Here is a 15,746-nt window from a genome sequence, read left to right as displayed (position 1 = left end):
TGCTGGTTTTTATATAACATAATGTCTTGTCTTGAGGAAAAAGCCTTAAACTAATTGGTTGACATACTACACAGATGCTACAAGTCCAGTTAATTGTATTTTTGAGTGCTTATGCCTCCCTGATTCAGTCATTTAAAACAAAAGAAAACAAGGAGCATTTAACATTTAAAAATAATAATAATAATTTTGGGCATGAGTCATTCTTTACATTCTTTTCCAGCTACAGACAATTTCTGTTGGGAAAAGTGCCATATAGTATCGACAGTGACAACAAATTGTATTGTCCGGTGAACATCTGTTTCCGACTCCTACACTGATATTGCAGGTTGGGTACTTTTGATTTAGTCTTCACAGGCTGCCCGACCACAGAGGAACTGGAAATTACTGGTATGTTCAACTTTTATTATTGGAACACAGGAAAACTTTATCATCATGCTGGGAAGTTCTCTGTCTTTTGAAATATTGGAAAGAGGGTTATATTAGCACAGAAAGCCACATGTGATATAGTTCTTAGGAAGAAGGAGAAAAGCGGCTCCTGTTCATTGTGTCTGTCAGTATATGTGGGTATGCAATTCTGAGATGAAAATCTCAAAATGGAACAGTATTTCTGTTTTCAGGATGCAAGGTTTGATGGTAAGGGTTTCGGGGGGATAAGGGTGTTGTTAATTTTTAATAAAACCAGCGGCACTGCAAAAAAGGACCAGATTCTCCCAGACTTGCTCAATATGTAATATTGTGTCCCTATACAAAATATCTCTGAAATCCAAAGCAATCTCTATAGGGCAGAGCAGGCTGAGGTTTAGTATGTGCTGCAGGACCTAGCTCTAGAGGATGTCAGTCTCAAAGAACTGATCTTTTCTAACTCATATTTATTGCGCCAAGATACTATGATAGCAACTTATAGAGAAAGGCCATGTTAACTAGTTAAAATTATTACTGTTAAAAAACCCAAAGACAATACTAAGCAATCTTTTCAAAATTGAGGGGAGTTTGTTAGAATGATCAATGACATTTTTTCTCACAGTTATGCCACCATTTGTTATTCAGCGTGGAGAAAAAGGTAAAGTTCCACTTTGGCAGGGACAGAGAGGCAATGAAGATACATTCTTGATAGGCAACATATGCCACTTTGATAAAGCTCCAACTCCTGATCTCTAAATACACCAGCCTCTGCTGGGGTAAACTACTTAAAACTATCCTCTTTTACAGAGAAAGAGGGAGAGAGAGAGAGAGAAACTCCACTGAAACTCCTATTAACACTAATTAGAGTTGCCAGCATGCAAGGGAATCAAAGGCAAAACATGTGGAGCTCCCACTGAAGTCAAGAGAAGGACATGCCTTAAAGGAGAAGCATGCAAATTAAAAATATATGCTGTTCAACATTACCAAATGAGCTAGCCATGTAAACACCGACTTTGAGGTGTAACCTTTCCTACTGGGAACGCTCCCCTGGAAAGTTCATTCTTAGTCAGGAGAGAACATTGTCCTTGACCACACTTGCAGAATGCGAATCTATCTTGTGAATGACAGGTCCAAAACAAAGTAAAGTAATTGCCATGTGTTTATTGCTACTTAAAGTTGTTATTATTGTTGTTGCTGTTGCTAATATTCTTGCTGTTTATCCACTGTATTATAAACAAGGACCATTGTTTTCCAAGTCCTGCATCAGAAAGACAGTTTTTTGATGCTACTCCTTATAGCAATTTTGGATGTCTCAAAGACTAGAAAGTCTGGGTAGAATCTTAGCAATATGTCCAATATTCAAAACACTGTTGGGAGGTTCTAGGTCTCAGCCTCAAATGCAGAAAATTGCCTGGTCTTGCTTTTAATGAGTGTAATATGTACTTATATATGTACTAATGCAAACAATACTCCAATAGTATTTATGAGTAGCTTGCTTTCTATCTCCCTCTGTTCTCTCCATATGTAGATAGATGGAACATCAGTGATTGTGGAGTGGTTACAAAAGAAGCTGAAACTATTTTATACTGTAGTGACCTGGGTGTGAGCTACACATTATGCTTGGCTTCCACTTGCACACTAGATGATTTGCACCACCACCTAATTTAGCCTCATGCCTCCCAGCAGCCTGTCTACTACATCGCTACCATCTCCCACAATTCTTTCTAACGTCAGGGTCGTTATGTACTGCACAGACAAATGGGAGTGGAACCAGAGACTTTGGGCAATTGTCGCTTATTATTCTCCCTACATGTTTTTGCTGTTACCTGAAGTTAATAGTTTGGATTAACTACCTTTATGGATTTATTGTGATTTTTACTGAGCTCCAGGAGTAGCAAGATGGAAAGGAGACCGCTGGCCTGTCCGACCACTCTGAACCTTTTTCTCAAAGATTTCCACCTTTTCCCAAAAGAGTGCACAAGGAGTTTAAGGGGTTGGCGCTGAGGCACACTGACTGTTGTTGAAGGTCTCTGTAGGACAGGTCAGTGGAGCCCAGAGCCACAAATAACTGTAGTTACTGCCTCCTATGTAGTGGCTGTGGTACTAACACTATTCCCAAGAAAGAGAAAGGAAAAGAAGAGGAAATAAATAACAAAAACGGCATTTAGAAATAACATGTAGCAAATAGGAAATGTAAAAACTTGACAAAGGTGGCTTTATGGAAGAAACCAGGAACTGGCAGATGCTGCAAGTGAAACTGGAAATACAGTATTCAAGATCTTAACTTGCACTTCTTATTCGGACAAAATTCTCATTGGCTTCAGTAAAGTTTTCTTCTGATAAGCAGTACAAGACTGGGCCCGTAAGCACAACCTGACTTTTACACTGAAAATTACTATATGCAAGAGTGACTTGTTCAGCGCTCTATTTAGGAGAGTAAGCAGTTGTAGGTACACATTTATTTCCTTATACAGGGAATTCTGGCCCTAGCATGGAGACAAGGATGGTTTCCAGCACTCTGTTACTCTTTTCTCCCCATACCTTGAAGAAGGATGAAGTAGATTAGGGGATGACTAGACAGCCCTGTCTCTACCTCCTCTAAAGTGCTGGATTAGCCCTCAGACTAAATAAGCAGCTGGTGCACAAGGGCTGCAGCAAGCTGCTTCTCAAGTGGTGAGGGATTATGACTCAGCACCACCAGTCACTGTGTTTGCTCATTACTCAGGACAAATTGCGAGACTGCAGTAAGTATTCCCCAATAAATACCACAAGGTATCCAGATGAAACAGACGGTGCTGACTGTAACACCAGAATAAAGATACAATTCTTCGTCACATCCAGTGTCACTTAGTCAGGGTGATGTTTCCTGTATTCAGCAAACATGCCAGTAAAAGAATTTCCTTGGCATACAGACAACATGGAAATGTCCTTTTAAAAAATCAGTTAATACCAACAGAATTCATGAGCTAGCTGCAACCATTTCCTATGCTATGGAAAGAACACTTGAATAAGGTTAACCAAGACATTTCACCCTTCCAACATCCCCCCTCCCCATCTATTTCTGGATGTCTTCTTTTGTTCACCCTTTGCTAATTATAGTGGCCTTGCTTAGGTGATATTTATAGTCTTAAAAGAGTTGCCTGACTTTTAGAACACTTTATTCATGTATATTTCCTGTGTTTATTGTTGCCTCAACTAATTTTTAAAATTAAATTTACTTGATCCAAGATTTTATTTAGCAACAAATATCAAAGTACTTTTCTTTCAACAAATGCAAGAGCTGTATTTAGATGTAAAAAGCATTTTTCTATTTCTGAATTTCTGAAAACAGATTTTAGTTTCTTTCCCTTTCCAAGTGATGGGTATGACAGGCGATTCCAGAATTAGACAAAATGACATTTCTTTTTTCACCACAATATGATTATTTGGTATCTTATTTTACTAATTTATCATATATTTTTTTGTCTGTAATGGTTGCTTTAATGACTGGGGTGTTTCCAAGGCACAGTGTTAAATATTTGTTTGCCCAGACTGCCCCGATGTTTACCTAACCACCTATAATTGAACTTCTACCAGTTACAGAAGCAGAAAAAAGACATGAGGATGTCCATCTAAAATTATAGCTTCCCTGTGCCACCAGCACTGTATTTTACCTCTTTCTTAGTTTTCCTTAATTCCTTCTTAAATCTGCCCTTTTATTTCTTCTGTAGTTGCTCTACAAATGTGCCTGCAGTGATGCCAATAGCAACAACTTTCAGTCCCTGTTTCGAAAGCTCAAATAAAGAACATTTTAGGGAAAAATTTGGTGCGTGTCTTTCAACTCTACTGAAAGCAGACGGACTTGGGGAAAGGTTAAAGCAAAGTGTGAGGTGAACATGCTGGCGCTTCACCTTTCAGCAGAGACCCTTTCTCCTTTCCCTGGTAGCTGCCATCCACTCAGACACGCACAGGCAGAAGTCAGGGCATCGCACCTCTGCGGAGGACAAACCCAGGCAGCTACGGCATCCCCCCGTTCAGTGCTCTGGCACCCCGATGCCTGCGTGCGTGTCTCCGTTTTACACCCGCGCAGTGCTGCCTAGCGGGACCGGTGAAGGGCAGACCAGCCCGTTGCAGCCCACTCCTAATGGCGACATAGGGAAGGGGGTGCTGCTTCCCAGGCGGGCTGCTAGAGCCCCCCAGCCCTGCTCTCACCCAGGTCGTACACGCCTCGAGCCCAGAGCTGGGCGCCGACCCCGAGGCACGCCTCGCCCTGCCCGGCAGCGGGGTTTGAGCGCCGTGCGGGTGCAGAAACACGGGCAGCAGAGTGGCTGCCCAGGGGACGGTGCTCAGCCTCGTGCGGTGCCTCAGGCGGCCCGCCCGCACCCCTTTTACGCAGCAGAGTCAGCCTCAGGTCAGAGAGGAGGAACGTGAGAGAGAGGCAGAGCCGCAGCCCTTGAGTTAGCTGCTTTTTTAGGGTTTGCTCCCAGAGTTACTTGCTGATGTCCCGTGCAGGGCACAGCTCCTCTTTCAGACACAGGGCCCTGAGGGAACCTGCGGGCACTAACAGCCCCACCTGGCCCCCACCCACCCACGGCGCCATTCAAGCTCCAGGCAAGGCCCTGGCCCTCCCTGGGCTGCCTCGCAGCTAAGGCTCCCTCACCGCCTGTGCGTGCCCCTGCCTTGTCCCCTCAAATCGTGCCTTGTCCCTGGGGGTCGTGAGGGTGGTGGGGTGGGCCACTCCCGCCGGCAGCCCTGGGGCCTGCCCTGGTTTGAGCACAGGGGCGGCAGGCCTGTGTCCCTCAGCCAGGCTGAGGTGGCAGGGGCTGCAGCGCCTGGCGGTTCCTGTGGCATGTGGAGAGCAAATGTTTCAGATCCTTTTTATAATGTGGTGGGACAGTGTGTCGTGATTCAGCCAACATTAACTCTGAATAAAACTGTGCTTTTTATTCAGAGTTGAAATGAAACCTGATAATTAAGAGGTTTCTTATTAGAAAAAAAAAATTAAAAAAATCAGAAAACAGTTAAAGGCTGTCCTAAAGATAGTGATGTTATGTTTCAGTTTGCTTTTAACTGCTCTTTCCAGCCAGGTGTGGGAAAAGTGGGAGGGATTAAATAGCTATGTCACTTTCATGTCACTTTACTGAAAGATGTGTATTGCACTCATTTAACAGAGTACCAGATTTTGGACATGGCCACTGTCTTCATATTGGCTGTAATGGAGTTCAAACCAAATGTCTATCATTCATTTGGATATTTCTTGAATTGCACTCAGGTTTAAACTAATTTTTGAAACATTATTTCCTCTTGTACTAAAACTAATCCTTTCTTGAGGTTGCTATTTTTATGCATTGGCTTATGGGGGGTGGGGGTAATAAGCAACTGAATCTTATTTGCAGCGCATGAAATTTTTCTTTGCTTCCTTTTAGAAGTAGTCTTGTAACTTGAGGCTATGAAATGGCGCAAACCGTGATAGCTTTGACGCATGACAAAAATAAAATTAAATCCATGGCTAAGTTTTTGGCTAGCATAAAATGACGTGCTTCCCTGGCAATAGATGGGTTGTTCTATTTTAGAAGTCTGAAAATCTGCTTGTTAATGCATACTGGCCAAAGTTTGGAAGTAGAGAGATACCAGATAGATGTTTAAGTGCAGTCTGCCTCTTGATTTTACTCCCTCTATTTGAAAGTCTATTTTATAATAATTTTAAAATTGGAAATGGAAAAGACTTAAGTCCTCTAGTATGTTCCTGTGCCTATACAGCTGTATAGTGCGTCCAACCTGTTCTGAGTGATCTTACAATTAACAGCACAATTTGAAAGCCCTCAGCTTTAGGTCTTTTCTCCAATAATAAGTCTGATGACTGAATGTTGTGGAAAGCATCTTCTCGGTGCTACTATGGGTAGAACAGAGTTCCCCACTCTCTAAGTTCTTTGTTTTGTTCAGATGTTGTGCTTCTACATGGCTGCCATATAGTTGGATTCATTGCTTCATCAAGCTATGAATGTTCAGATCTCTTTTAATCTTTCTTCATAAATCACACTTTCCTCTGCTTTTCTTGTCATTTGTCAGCATTTTTCAGCCCTAGAGCTGAGTGGATTATGTGAGCTATTGACTCCATAGTGCTGTATATACAAAGACGATCATCTCTTGTTCTGGAGCAGCTTACCTCTACATATGAAAGTATAGAATAACATCCATTTATATTATAGGGCTTCAGCAGGGCTGATAGGAAGTCGGTAAGTGACTTCAGTATGGCTAGGATTTCATCCTTACTGTAGGTGATCCTAAAGGCTACAGGTTAACAGAAGAACATCCTTAAATCTGAATGGCCTTGATGATAGATTCAGAGAGGCAAACTTCTACTGTAACTGGGAACCATCCCATACAACAGAAATATCATATAGGTATTGTACACAAGTGCTGGATCTGAATGAAACAGGTATCGTACAAAAACTCTGGATCTGAATGAAACAAGTTCTCTTCCTGTAGTAAAATTTACTGCCTGGTTGTAGGAAATGTCATAATTTGAAGGGGGAAAAATAGCTTTTCTTGTGGCAGAAACTTGCAAAAAATGGAGTTCTTTGCAAGTGAAGATCTGTCACTAACAATAAAACTGTGACTTTCTTAAGCAAAACCAGGAAACATAGCTATGATTTTCCAAGAGACTGGAATTGTTTAATTTTTAATGTGCAAAGCTCTCTCCATCATTTGGCAGAAAGAGCAAATCCTCACAGCAGAAAATAACAGTTAAAAATAGTGGTCTGGAAATACAACAGATTATGTTAACATGGCTGAGCATTCAATGTTCAGTTTCTTAGCCAGTACAGCAGTCATTATTAGCATTCACTCTAATATCACTTTGGACTAGCCACAGCATGCAAGATCCAAAGAGCACTATTTTTTTCATGTTGCCCTACAGCAATGTGATATACATTTGGTAATGCACCCAACTGATCTTTCTACTATCACTGCTGACAGTTGTCAAACTTAAATTGGAAACTTACGCTTTGAAGAAAAAAATTAAACTGTAATGTTAAACTTCCGTTTTGTGTAACAAATGCCTCCAACTCACAGATGAACATGCAAGTATGGCTCTTCCCTCCCATCAAGGCTGCAGCGTCTGCTTCAGGCCATGTGGCAGAAGTGGCTGTAGCTATGTAATTCCCCATGTCGATACTACAGCCTATAATATCTCTGCTTGTCACTAGCATTAGGATGGGCTGGACAGCTTTTGGAATTGTTACTTGCTCAAATTTTCTCTAATAATAAGTAACGAATCATTGTTACTGCATCGTGGCTATTCATGGGAACTTAGGTAAGTTTGCTACAGTGAACTGGTGACTGCAGATCCACCCAAGTGTAGAAGTGGCAGTGTTTAAAAAAACCCACCTACATGGAGCATGGTTCTTAGTCTCAACATGATGCTGAATATTGGGTGTTAGATGGAAAAATGACTAAATCCAGAGCAACTGAATTCAGTGTCCTGCTATCAAAGGTGATAACACCATACGGCAGAGTGAAACTAAAGTACCCAGCTCCAACATGAAAGGGTGCAGGAGAACGTCATCTTTCTTCTTACCCCTAGAAAAAGTACCAGAGGCTTAGCATTGAGCAAACTGTTTAGAAAGGCTGCAAAATGACATGCCCACATGTTGAAATACAGCATTTAGTGACATCCTTTGTTCAGAGGAGAGCCAGAATAAGATCATAAAGTTAACTTTTAGCAGAGTGTTCCCCTACAGGGTTCAGCTATGTGGCAGGTATAATCCCATGCTTCATTAAACCCTGGTTTCTCTGCTGAGTCTTCTTTCTATAGCAATGATTTTACTATTTGTGAAATTAAATTAATGCATCTAAAGCAAAGAATTATTTGGTTGTGTAAGAGAAATACTTCTCCCTTTCCCCAACATTTTTTAAATATTTGAGAAATTTTTCAGATCCAGATACACATAAACCAGATTAAAAGTCAACAGCGACATATGACAACATATTATCTAATCTGATTACTGATATTAAGGGAAATCCTGGACATCAGTTTCTGGCAGCTTCCCTGATTGAAAGAACACTGCAGAAGTTTTATTTCATCACCTATATTAGTTACATTTCCTGTCCTGATAAACATACTACAAAGTCCAAAAGCACTTGAAGTTATCAAATTGCTTTTGATTACTTAAGTCTAAATAATATATCAACGTTTCATCATCCTGAAGAAAAACTTTTAAGGTATTCCACTGTTGATATTTTTTCTCAAAAAAAACCACCCCCAAACTATTTTTTTTCCTATTCTGTGTTAATTCAGTTAAATAACTGGATTTCTGTACTGCAATTCCTTATTTTCTATGCATTTCTTGATACATGATTACATGGAGACTGAAATTTGAAATTAAAGATGATGTATTGAGTATTATATTACTATATCTATATAAATACTTTTTACAGAAAAAAATTAAGACTCCGAGTCCTGTTAATCCTATTCATGCTAAGTTTGTACTGCTTTAAGAAATAATTTGAAACTCTGCTAATATAGTTGTGCTTATGGGGAATATGTAATACAAAAATAGGCCTCTGTTAGCTTATTAGCTGCTAAAACATCTGTATTACCATGTACAGTAGAAGTTCTATAGATAGGGTTCTTTTGAGATACGTGGTTAAACCGTTGTTTCTTTGAAGGCCACATGTGGAGCTAGTGTAAGCATGGACAAATTTATACTTATAGCAAGAAATCTGTCCCAGAACTGATACAGTCTGACATCAATGAATAGCCTAAATTTGCAAACTCAGTGAATAGTTCTAGGATGAGCTGCTTTAACATGAAGTACACTGGCTCTTCCTGCAATCATTCACTAAATGGGTTTGTGCTCACATAGTACTTTGACCTATGACATCCTCACTAAAATAGCCAAATAAGTCAAGGTAATATTTTTTTGTGAGTCACAAGTCCTTTTGTGTCTTTTTTGTAACTATCAACATTTAGTTAATTTTCTGATCCTTAGCCAGGAGAAAGTATCCTGAGGACTGTTATACAGTGCAGGTCCTGTCTTCTTCCTGCCCCAAGCAGAGACTGCTTTCTTTTATGGGTTCAGGAATACTTAGCTTTGGAAGTAGTTGTTGAATTTTCCCTGATGAGGGCTGATGAGGAAAGACCAGTCCAGTGGAACTGTCTGCATCCTTTCTCGAGGCCAGGTAACCTTTGGACTCTAGAAACTCTTGCAATATTTTCTTTTTAGCTTTGTACAAAGACCTTTCACCTGACTAAGACAGCTGGCTACAAATCTAGCATCCCCAGGGCATTCCTGAGTTTTCTTAGCTGAGGATAAGACGGATATATCTTACTTTTATATTTACTGAGCTTTCAACAACTCCAGAATAGCAAACAAAGGCCTTCTTTACTATTACTGTTAGTATCATCATGAGTCTACTGGGAGGTGATCTCTGTATTCTTATTTCATCTGTGTATAAAGAACTATACAGAAACATTTCTCATTATGAATAAGCAAGTAATATGTGACGTCAAACCCCAAAATTTATGATGTAATTACTAATTACAAAGTATTCTGACTTCACAAGACAGATAGGTATGTTTGAGATTTTAGCAGGTGTTAAATTCAAAGTTACAGGATTGCAACTGGCTGCTTTGGATCTTTCTCTGACATTATTACTAATTCTGCTGTATGCTTCGTTAATATTTCCATCAATTTCTGATATCCAATGTGAAGATGGGAGGATCTGCTCCTAAGCAAGTGTGAGCATTAGCCTTAAATTACGTACTTAAATTCATATACAGGTCAAATTCTGTAAAATGCAGTGCACACTGTAGGTTGTTCCTGCTCAGTCAATATTTTTACCTTTTACATGCTTACATATATAACACATACCAAAAGAGGTGTTGACAATTTGTAGAGCAACAAGTGAGATGATTGTGATTGATAAGCATAAGCTGATAAAAGCTTCATGAAATAAAGTTTTAAAACATGTTTGTTATCACTTGAGATCTCTTTTAAAAAAACCCCAATTTTCAGCCAAATGGAAGGAAAAAGAGAAAACTTTAAAACTGTACTTCACTGGTGTTTTTTTGTTATTATCTCTAGGGTAAATGTGGCCTAAACCACTGATGGACTGGGACAGCATTTTTTTATCATGTGCTCCTCCTTTTCAGTCCCTCCTAAACTCTGCTATCTACAAATCTCTAAGTGTAGCAGAAAGGAAAATGTTTGCCCTTTTATATGAATTGAAGAGACAGATGTGTAAGACTAAATTTAGAATGAAGTGAAAGGATACAGTAAAGAATTGCAAACATGCTGAATAGTAACTCGCAGCCAGTTGTGCAAGGCATCACTTATGACAAAATCATGATGAATTTCATACAAGCCACATTTATACTTTTTTAGTGTTTAATTATGTAATTTAAAATTTTAGTCCCACAGATCTACTAATGCACGTCTTATCTGAAAGACATCTCAAGATTCAGTTGTTAAGTTAAGTTTAGACAGGTAAGAATAATAAGAAAATATCTTCTCAAGCAAATACATACTTCTCAGCTGTGTATAGGCAGGGAACTAAGTTAGCTGTTCTGAAAACCTAGTTGCACCTTTATCACAATTGCCTCTTCCCTTCCTTCTGAAATTAAAATCTCTGTCATATCCTTAGGTCTTGTGGTTTGGGTTTTTTTTCCCTCCCCCACAGGTATTCATGTTCTGTGGAGCAATCTGAAATAGCTGCTTTTGCTACCTTGATCAGAAGGAACTGAAACCATGGATGGATAGAAGAGAGCTGTGTTCAGTAAAGGTTTGGAAACCCTTTGTTTAATTCTGATCCTCTGCTCTCAGCTGCAAAGAGAGATGATGTTACCTGGTGCTGTTAATGGTGTAGAGTCTGATCTAAATACATTTTGAGCACCTCACTTTTCTGAAGTTGAGAAGCTTAAAGTTCTTAGCATTGTGTGTAATCTGGCCCCTAAATATCGGATGTAGATGGATTTCCAAGTGTGTTGCTATTGTTCTGGAATGCTGTGCAGTTTATTTGATCTTGTCCAATTGAAAAAAAAAAAAAAAAAAAAAAAAGATCTGGATGTGCCAGAAGGTATGAAACTGTCTGAACTCTAAGTTTCTAAGATGTAAAGGGAACAAATACTAAGATGAAACCGATGACTTCTAAAAATGTGTGAAAGTCAATTCATTAGTCAAAGGCTATATGTAGTGAATTTCTAGAATATATGTATTTCCAGAAGTCTGTATATACATGGTAGTTTGTATACATGTCCAGAGCCAGGAGAAGTTGGTCAGAATTTTCATGAAACAAATTTCTGCGTCTTTTGTCTCCATACTAGTAAATATGTTGGTTGAAGAATATCATCCCGGATGAGGTTGGAAGTGAAGACTGTCTCTAAAACTATTCCCAGTATAGCATGTTGCATGCTTATAAAATCTGCCTATTGATTAAGGCATGGAACCATAAAAAGTAAATGTTTCCTGAATATGTTTTCATATTCTCACTTCAATCATAACTGGAATTTTAAGGCTGATCATAACTTTAAAATTCTTATACTAAAGCTAGTTCTCCAAGTCTCAGTGATTTTTAACATGGTTACTCCAGACTAAAGTAATCCTCAGTGTATGAGTAGAAAGATCTGGTCCCTGATATTTAGGACATAGTCTATTGGAAATGTAACGTGTTTGCAGTTTTAATTTTTAAATTATTTAAAATGCATAGCGTGGCTTATAGCTTACTATAAAATTGTAAACAACTTAGCAAACAAAGATGTGACAGTATTTTCCTCTCTTTAATCCATTTTCTTTTTCCCCTCTGAGTAAACTTCCTCCCTTCTTTCTCTTTACACAGACTGAGTTTTTAACGGTTCCTGCAACCATTCTCATGAAAAATTAGAGAGAAGCTGGAGTTGTATATGTAACATATACAGCTTGCTTCTCTTGTAATCAGGCTTTATTTCATGTGTCTGCATCATTATGGTTATGACAGAAATACTGTTGTGGCAAGCATCCTGACTGCAGCTCTTGATTCATGTAGATTCAATTCTCAGTGAACTTCTACAGTAATTGTTGTATTTAGATGTTGTATTATTTTTCCCTTAGCTTGGCAGTAGTCAGCAAGAAATTATGTGTAGTCCCAAAACTTTACAGATTTCAGCAGCAAATATTTGTGGCAAAAACATCTCTGCGTAGCAGACAGAGATTCAGTAACTAGCAATATAATAGGGAAATTCAGATGTGGTCTAAGTTCATAATCTTGAGGGTTTTTTTGAGACAGAAGATCTTTTATTCATTCCAGAGCTAAGTTCTGTATCAAGAGAGTGGTTAAAAACTGTAGTTTATCTCTATTGTCTTATCCTGAATTTCTGGCTTAAAATTTCAGACCTGACCACAACAGACCACAAAACTGCCTTAACAAAAAAGTCCAAGAAATGTAAAGGGGGGAATTTCTGGCCAGAGAGTTGTGCATGAGGATTCATTGCGTGCTCCAACAAAATTAAGAGCCGAAAGGTCACTGTAGCCAGCCTAGGTTAAGGGAATCCCCCATGTATCAGTGATGATGAGAACCAAAAGGAGTCCTTAAGGTATCTTCTTCCTCCTTGCTTTCTGTTCTGTGTGTACCCTGCTTAGGATTCAGCCTTCATGGTTAACTACATGCACAGGAATGCACAAAATAATATCCCAGTGAGAAAGTGAATATTCCAAATATGGACTTATTTAAGGAGTGTACAGAGATGCACAGAAATGGCATTCCCCTATATATTAAATGAGGTAATAAAATAATTACATAAATGAATGTACAGTGGTGTAACAGGCATGCTTACAACTCTGAATACAAGCCAGACAGTGAGCAATACTGACAGAGAAAGAGTAAAATTTATGTGAGGCCCTATGGAGGTTAATAACAGTTGTGATAAATAGTAAAATACAGAAGAGCTGAACTGAAACTTGAATCTCTTTGCTACGGTTAATTACAGGCTCAGGTGGAAGACAACTACAAGTTTCTCCTCATAATAGTCTGCCTACTTCAAGCCAAATAAATTAATAATGAGATGCTGGGGGGCAAAGGAAGAAAAGGTAAACCATACTTTCTTGCTTGAAGTACAACATTGTAACAAATGGTATCTTTTTCTTGATTGAATGATAATATAATGCAAGATTGTTACCTACCTTAAGTTCTCTAAAAAAGATGCTACTCCTAGCCCATTCAACAATGGAGAAGAGGGTTTGGTCAGCCATTTTACACATAAGCCCAAATGTGTTGAGCTTCTCATGTTTGCTTCTGTTGGCTTGCTCTTGCTGCAGATATGCCATGATCTTAGCTTGGACTTGCGGTTCATCTGGCTCACATTTCAGGAGTTCCAATATCAGATGTGGAATACTTGCTGGTGAGCTTGTTTGATAACTATCCATGTATGAGTAGCCCATTATTGATTCTGGTGAACTAGTGTAAGGGTCAGGGTACTCAGACTTGATAGCACGGCTTGGAAAATGGCCATAGGTTTGGTAACCTTGCAAACTGCCATGGGGTGGCATTGTCATACTAATTGGAGAGGTTACAAAGGGACTTCTGTCATAGTCTGTAGGAGGCAAGGCAGTATGGTTCAGAGGTAGGCCTTTGGAGGCAGAATGGATGTTCTGGATTGCAGAGGATATTGTCAGGTCAGTCGGCATTGCTTGGATCACCTGAGTCATGGCTTCCAGTTTAAGTCCATTTGCTCGGATAAGAGCTTTCTTCTGCTGCTTCAGTGCCCTATCTCTCTTGTACATTGGTCCAAACTTGTTTCGGCCACCACGCATTCGGTCAGCTCGCACAGCTGTCAGGGGAGAGGAGGAAGTAAGTCATAATTAAAACTTGGAATCAACATTCTTTAATGAAACACACATTAGGACAGAGCAAAAATGTAACTCCCCCTTTTTTTTTTAAATTCAAGGTAGCACTTTTATTCCTAAAGAAAAAGATTTATTTTGACTTAACAAATGTCACTTTTTTCTGGTAATTTAAATATCACATGCATATATTACTAATATAGAAAGACTTCTCTTTACATTGATTAGGACACAGGGACAAACACAATGGTTGGCTACAGGAATTTCACACCTGCTATGGGATCATGTGGAGATCTCAATGTATATTTGGTTTTATGTCAAGCTACTATGTCATTAAGATACAAGGGCTGATGTCCAGAATTTGTCTGAGACGTATCCAGCAGACCACATTGTCTCATTATAATCATTCCATTACTGCCTTCCACCGCAGCAAAACATCTGAAATGTAAATTGTGAAATGTTCAGTAATCACAAAGGGGAATACGTTTGTCTTGGCAAAAAGGAAATATTTCCTTTTGATGATTCTTCAGGTTGATGTAAAACTTTAAGAGATTTCTAGGTAGTTGAACAGCTCTACAGAAATGTTTAGCTGCAGTTGGAATGTGCAGAGAGAAAGCTGTCAGCTTGCTACTTTCCACGCAGAAGGTGGTAGTGAAACAGAAACTATTGACATTGTTCTGGCTTGTAATATCTCTGGAATTAGAAATAATTAAAACAAATCCACCTCAACAGCTGCCTTGGGAGTCATACTGGTGGTCTCTGTCACAGCAGTGTCTGTCACCATGTTATATATGTAATGGACTGGCGAGGAGCTCTCACCAAGCCCACCTTGCCCAACGGCAATTAGATTGAAAGAGGAACCTTTGACAGCCTGGTGACATGTTGAGACTGCTGAGATTGCTGGAGGTTAAGTTCTTGAGCTTTTTATCTTCGGGATTAGTAGAACATTAAAAATTTATTATGAATGCTAGATACGCATAATACTGTACATTATCATAAGGACTTTAACGTTTAATGATTTTTTTGGTCCATGGTAATTTATGAACTAGACTTTAAGGCTATATATATTGCTATTGGGGAAATACACATATAAATGTCACAAGTATTTACAATTATGGAAGCACATGTTCTTCCAGTTTTCTAAACAAAGGAAAAGAAGTTGTATGGATGTGTCGATAAGGAAGCTAAAGTACGTTTTCTAGAGTATCTTTAAAACTACAGGCACTTTGCTTAAATTTGTAATAAAAATGTTGCTGCTAATATTGCTGTTGAATGTTGATTTTGAGCAAAATACAGGAAATTAAAATAATTAATCACCCTGCTGGTAAATGTAAGTAACTTTAAATCTGTATACATAGTACCCTTTCAGGTATTCTATAATTAAAAACTGTGAGCCAAACTGGATTAACAAATGCTTTTCTATAACTGTTATAGAAATTGAGGTGAACTGCATGTAATCACAGAAGACAAAATTTGATTCTGTATCATTGTCAGCAACTGAGAGGAGTTAAAAGTAGGAGTAGGTAAATGTATTTTGTCCTTATTCTT

The 15,746-nt window shown here is 39.0% G+C and overlaps 1 protein-coding gene across 2 annotated transcripts in view; it reads right to left on the bottom strand.

Annotated features, from left to right (window-relative positions):
* NR5A2 (nuclear receptor subfamily 5 group A member 2) overlaps positions 1 to 15,746 on the bottom strand; it is a 99,867-nt gene that overhangs the window by 68,021 nt on the left and 16,100 nt on the right. For both annotated transcript variants that reach the window (XM_052802033.1, XM_052802034.1), the window contains one exon: positions 13,539 to 14,185. In XM_052802033.1, coding sequence (XP_052657993.1) covers positions 13,539 to 14,185 — 647 coding nt within the window. The remainder of the gene's footprint in view (positions 1 to 13,538; positions 14,186 to 15,746) is intronic.

The sequence above is a fragment of the Harpia harpyja genome, chromosome 11 (assembly GCF_026419915.1).
Source record: "Harpia harpyja isolate bHarHar1 chromosome 11, bHarHar1 primary haplotype, whole genome shotgun sequence".
In the NCBI taxonomy this organism is placed as follows: Eukaryota; Metazoa; Chordata; class Aves; order Accipitriformes; family Accipitridae; genus Harpia; species Harpia harpyja.
This window is presented reverse-complemented; position numbering and strand designations above follow the sequence as displayed.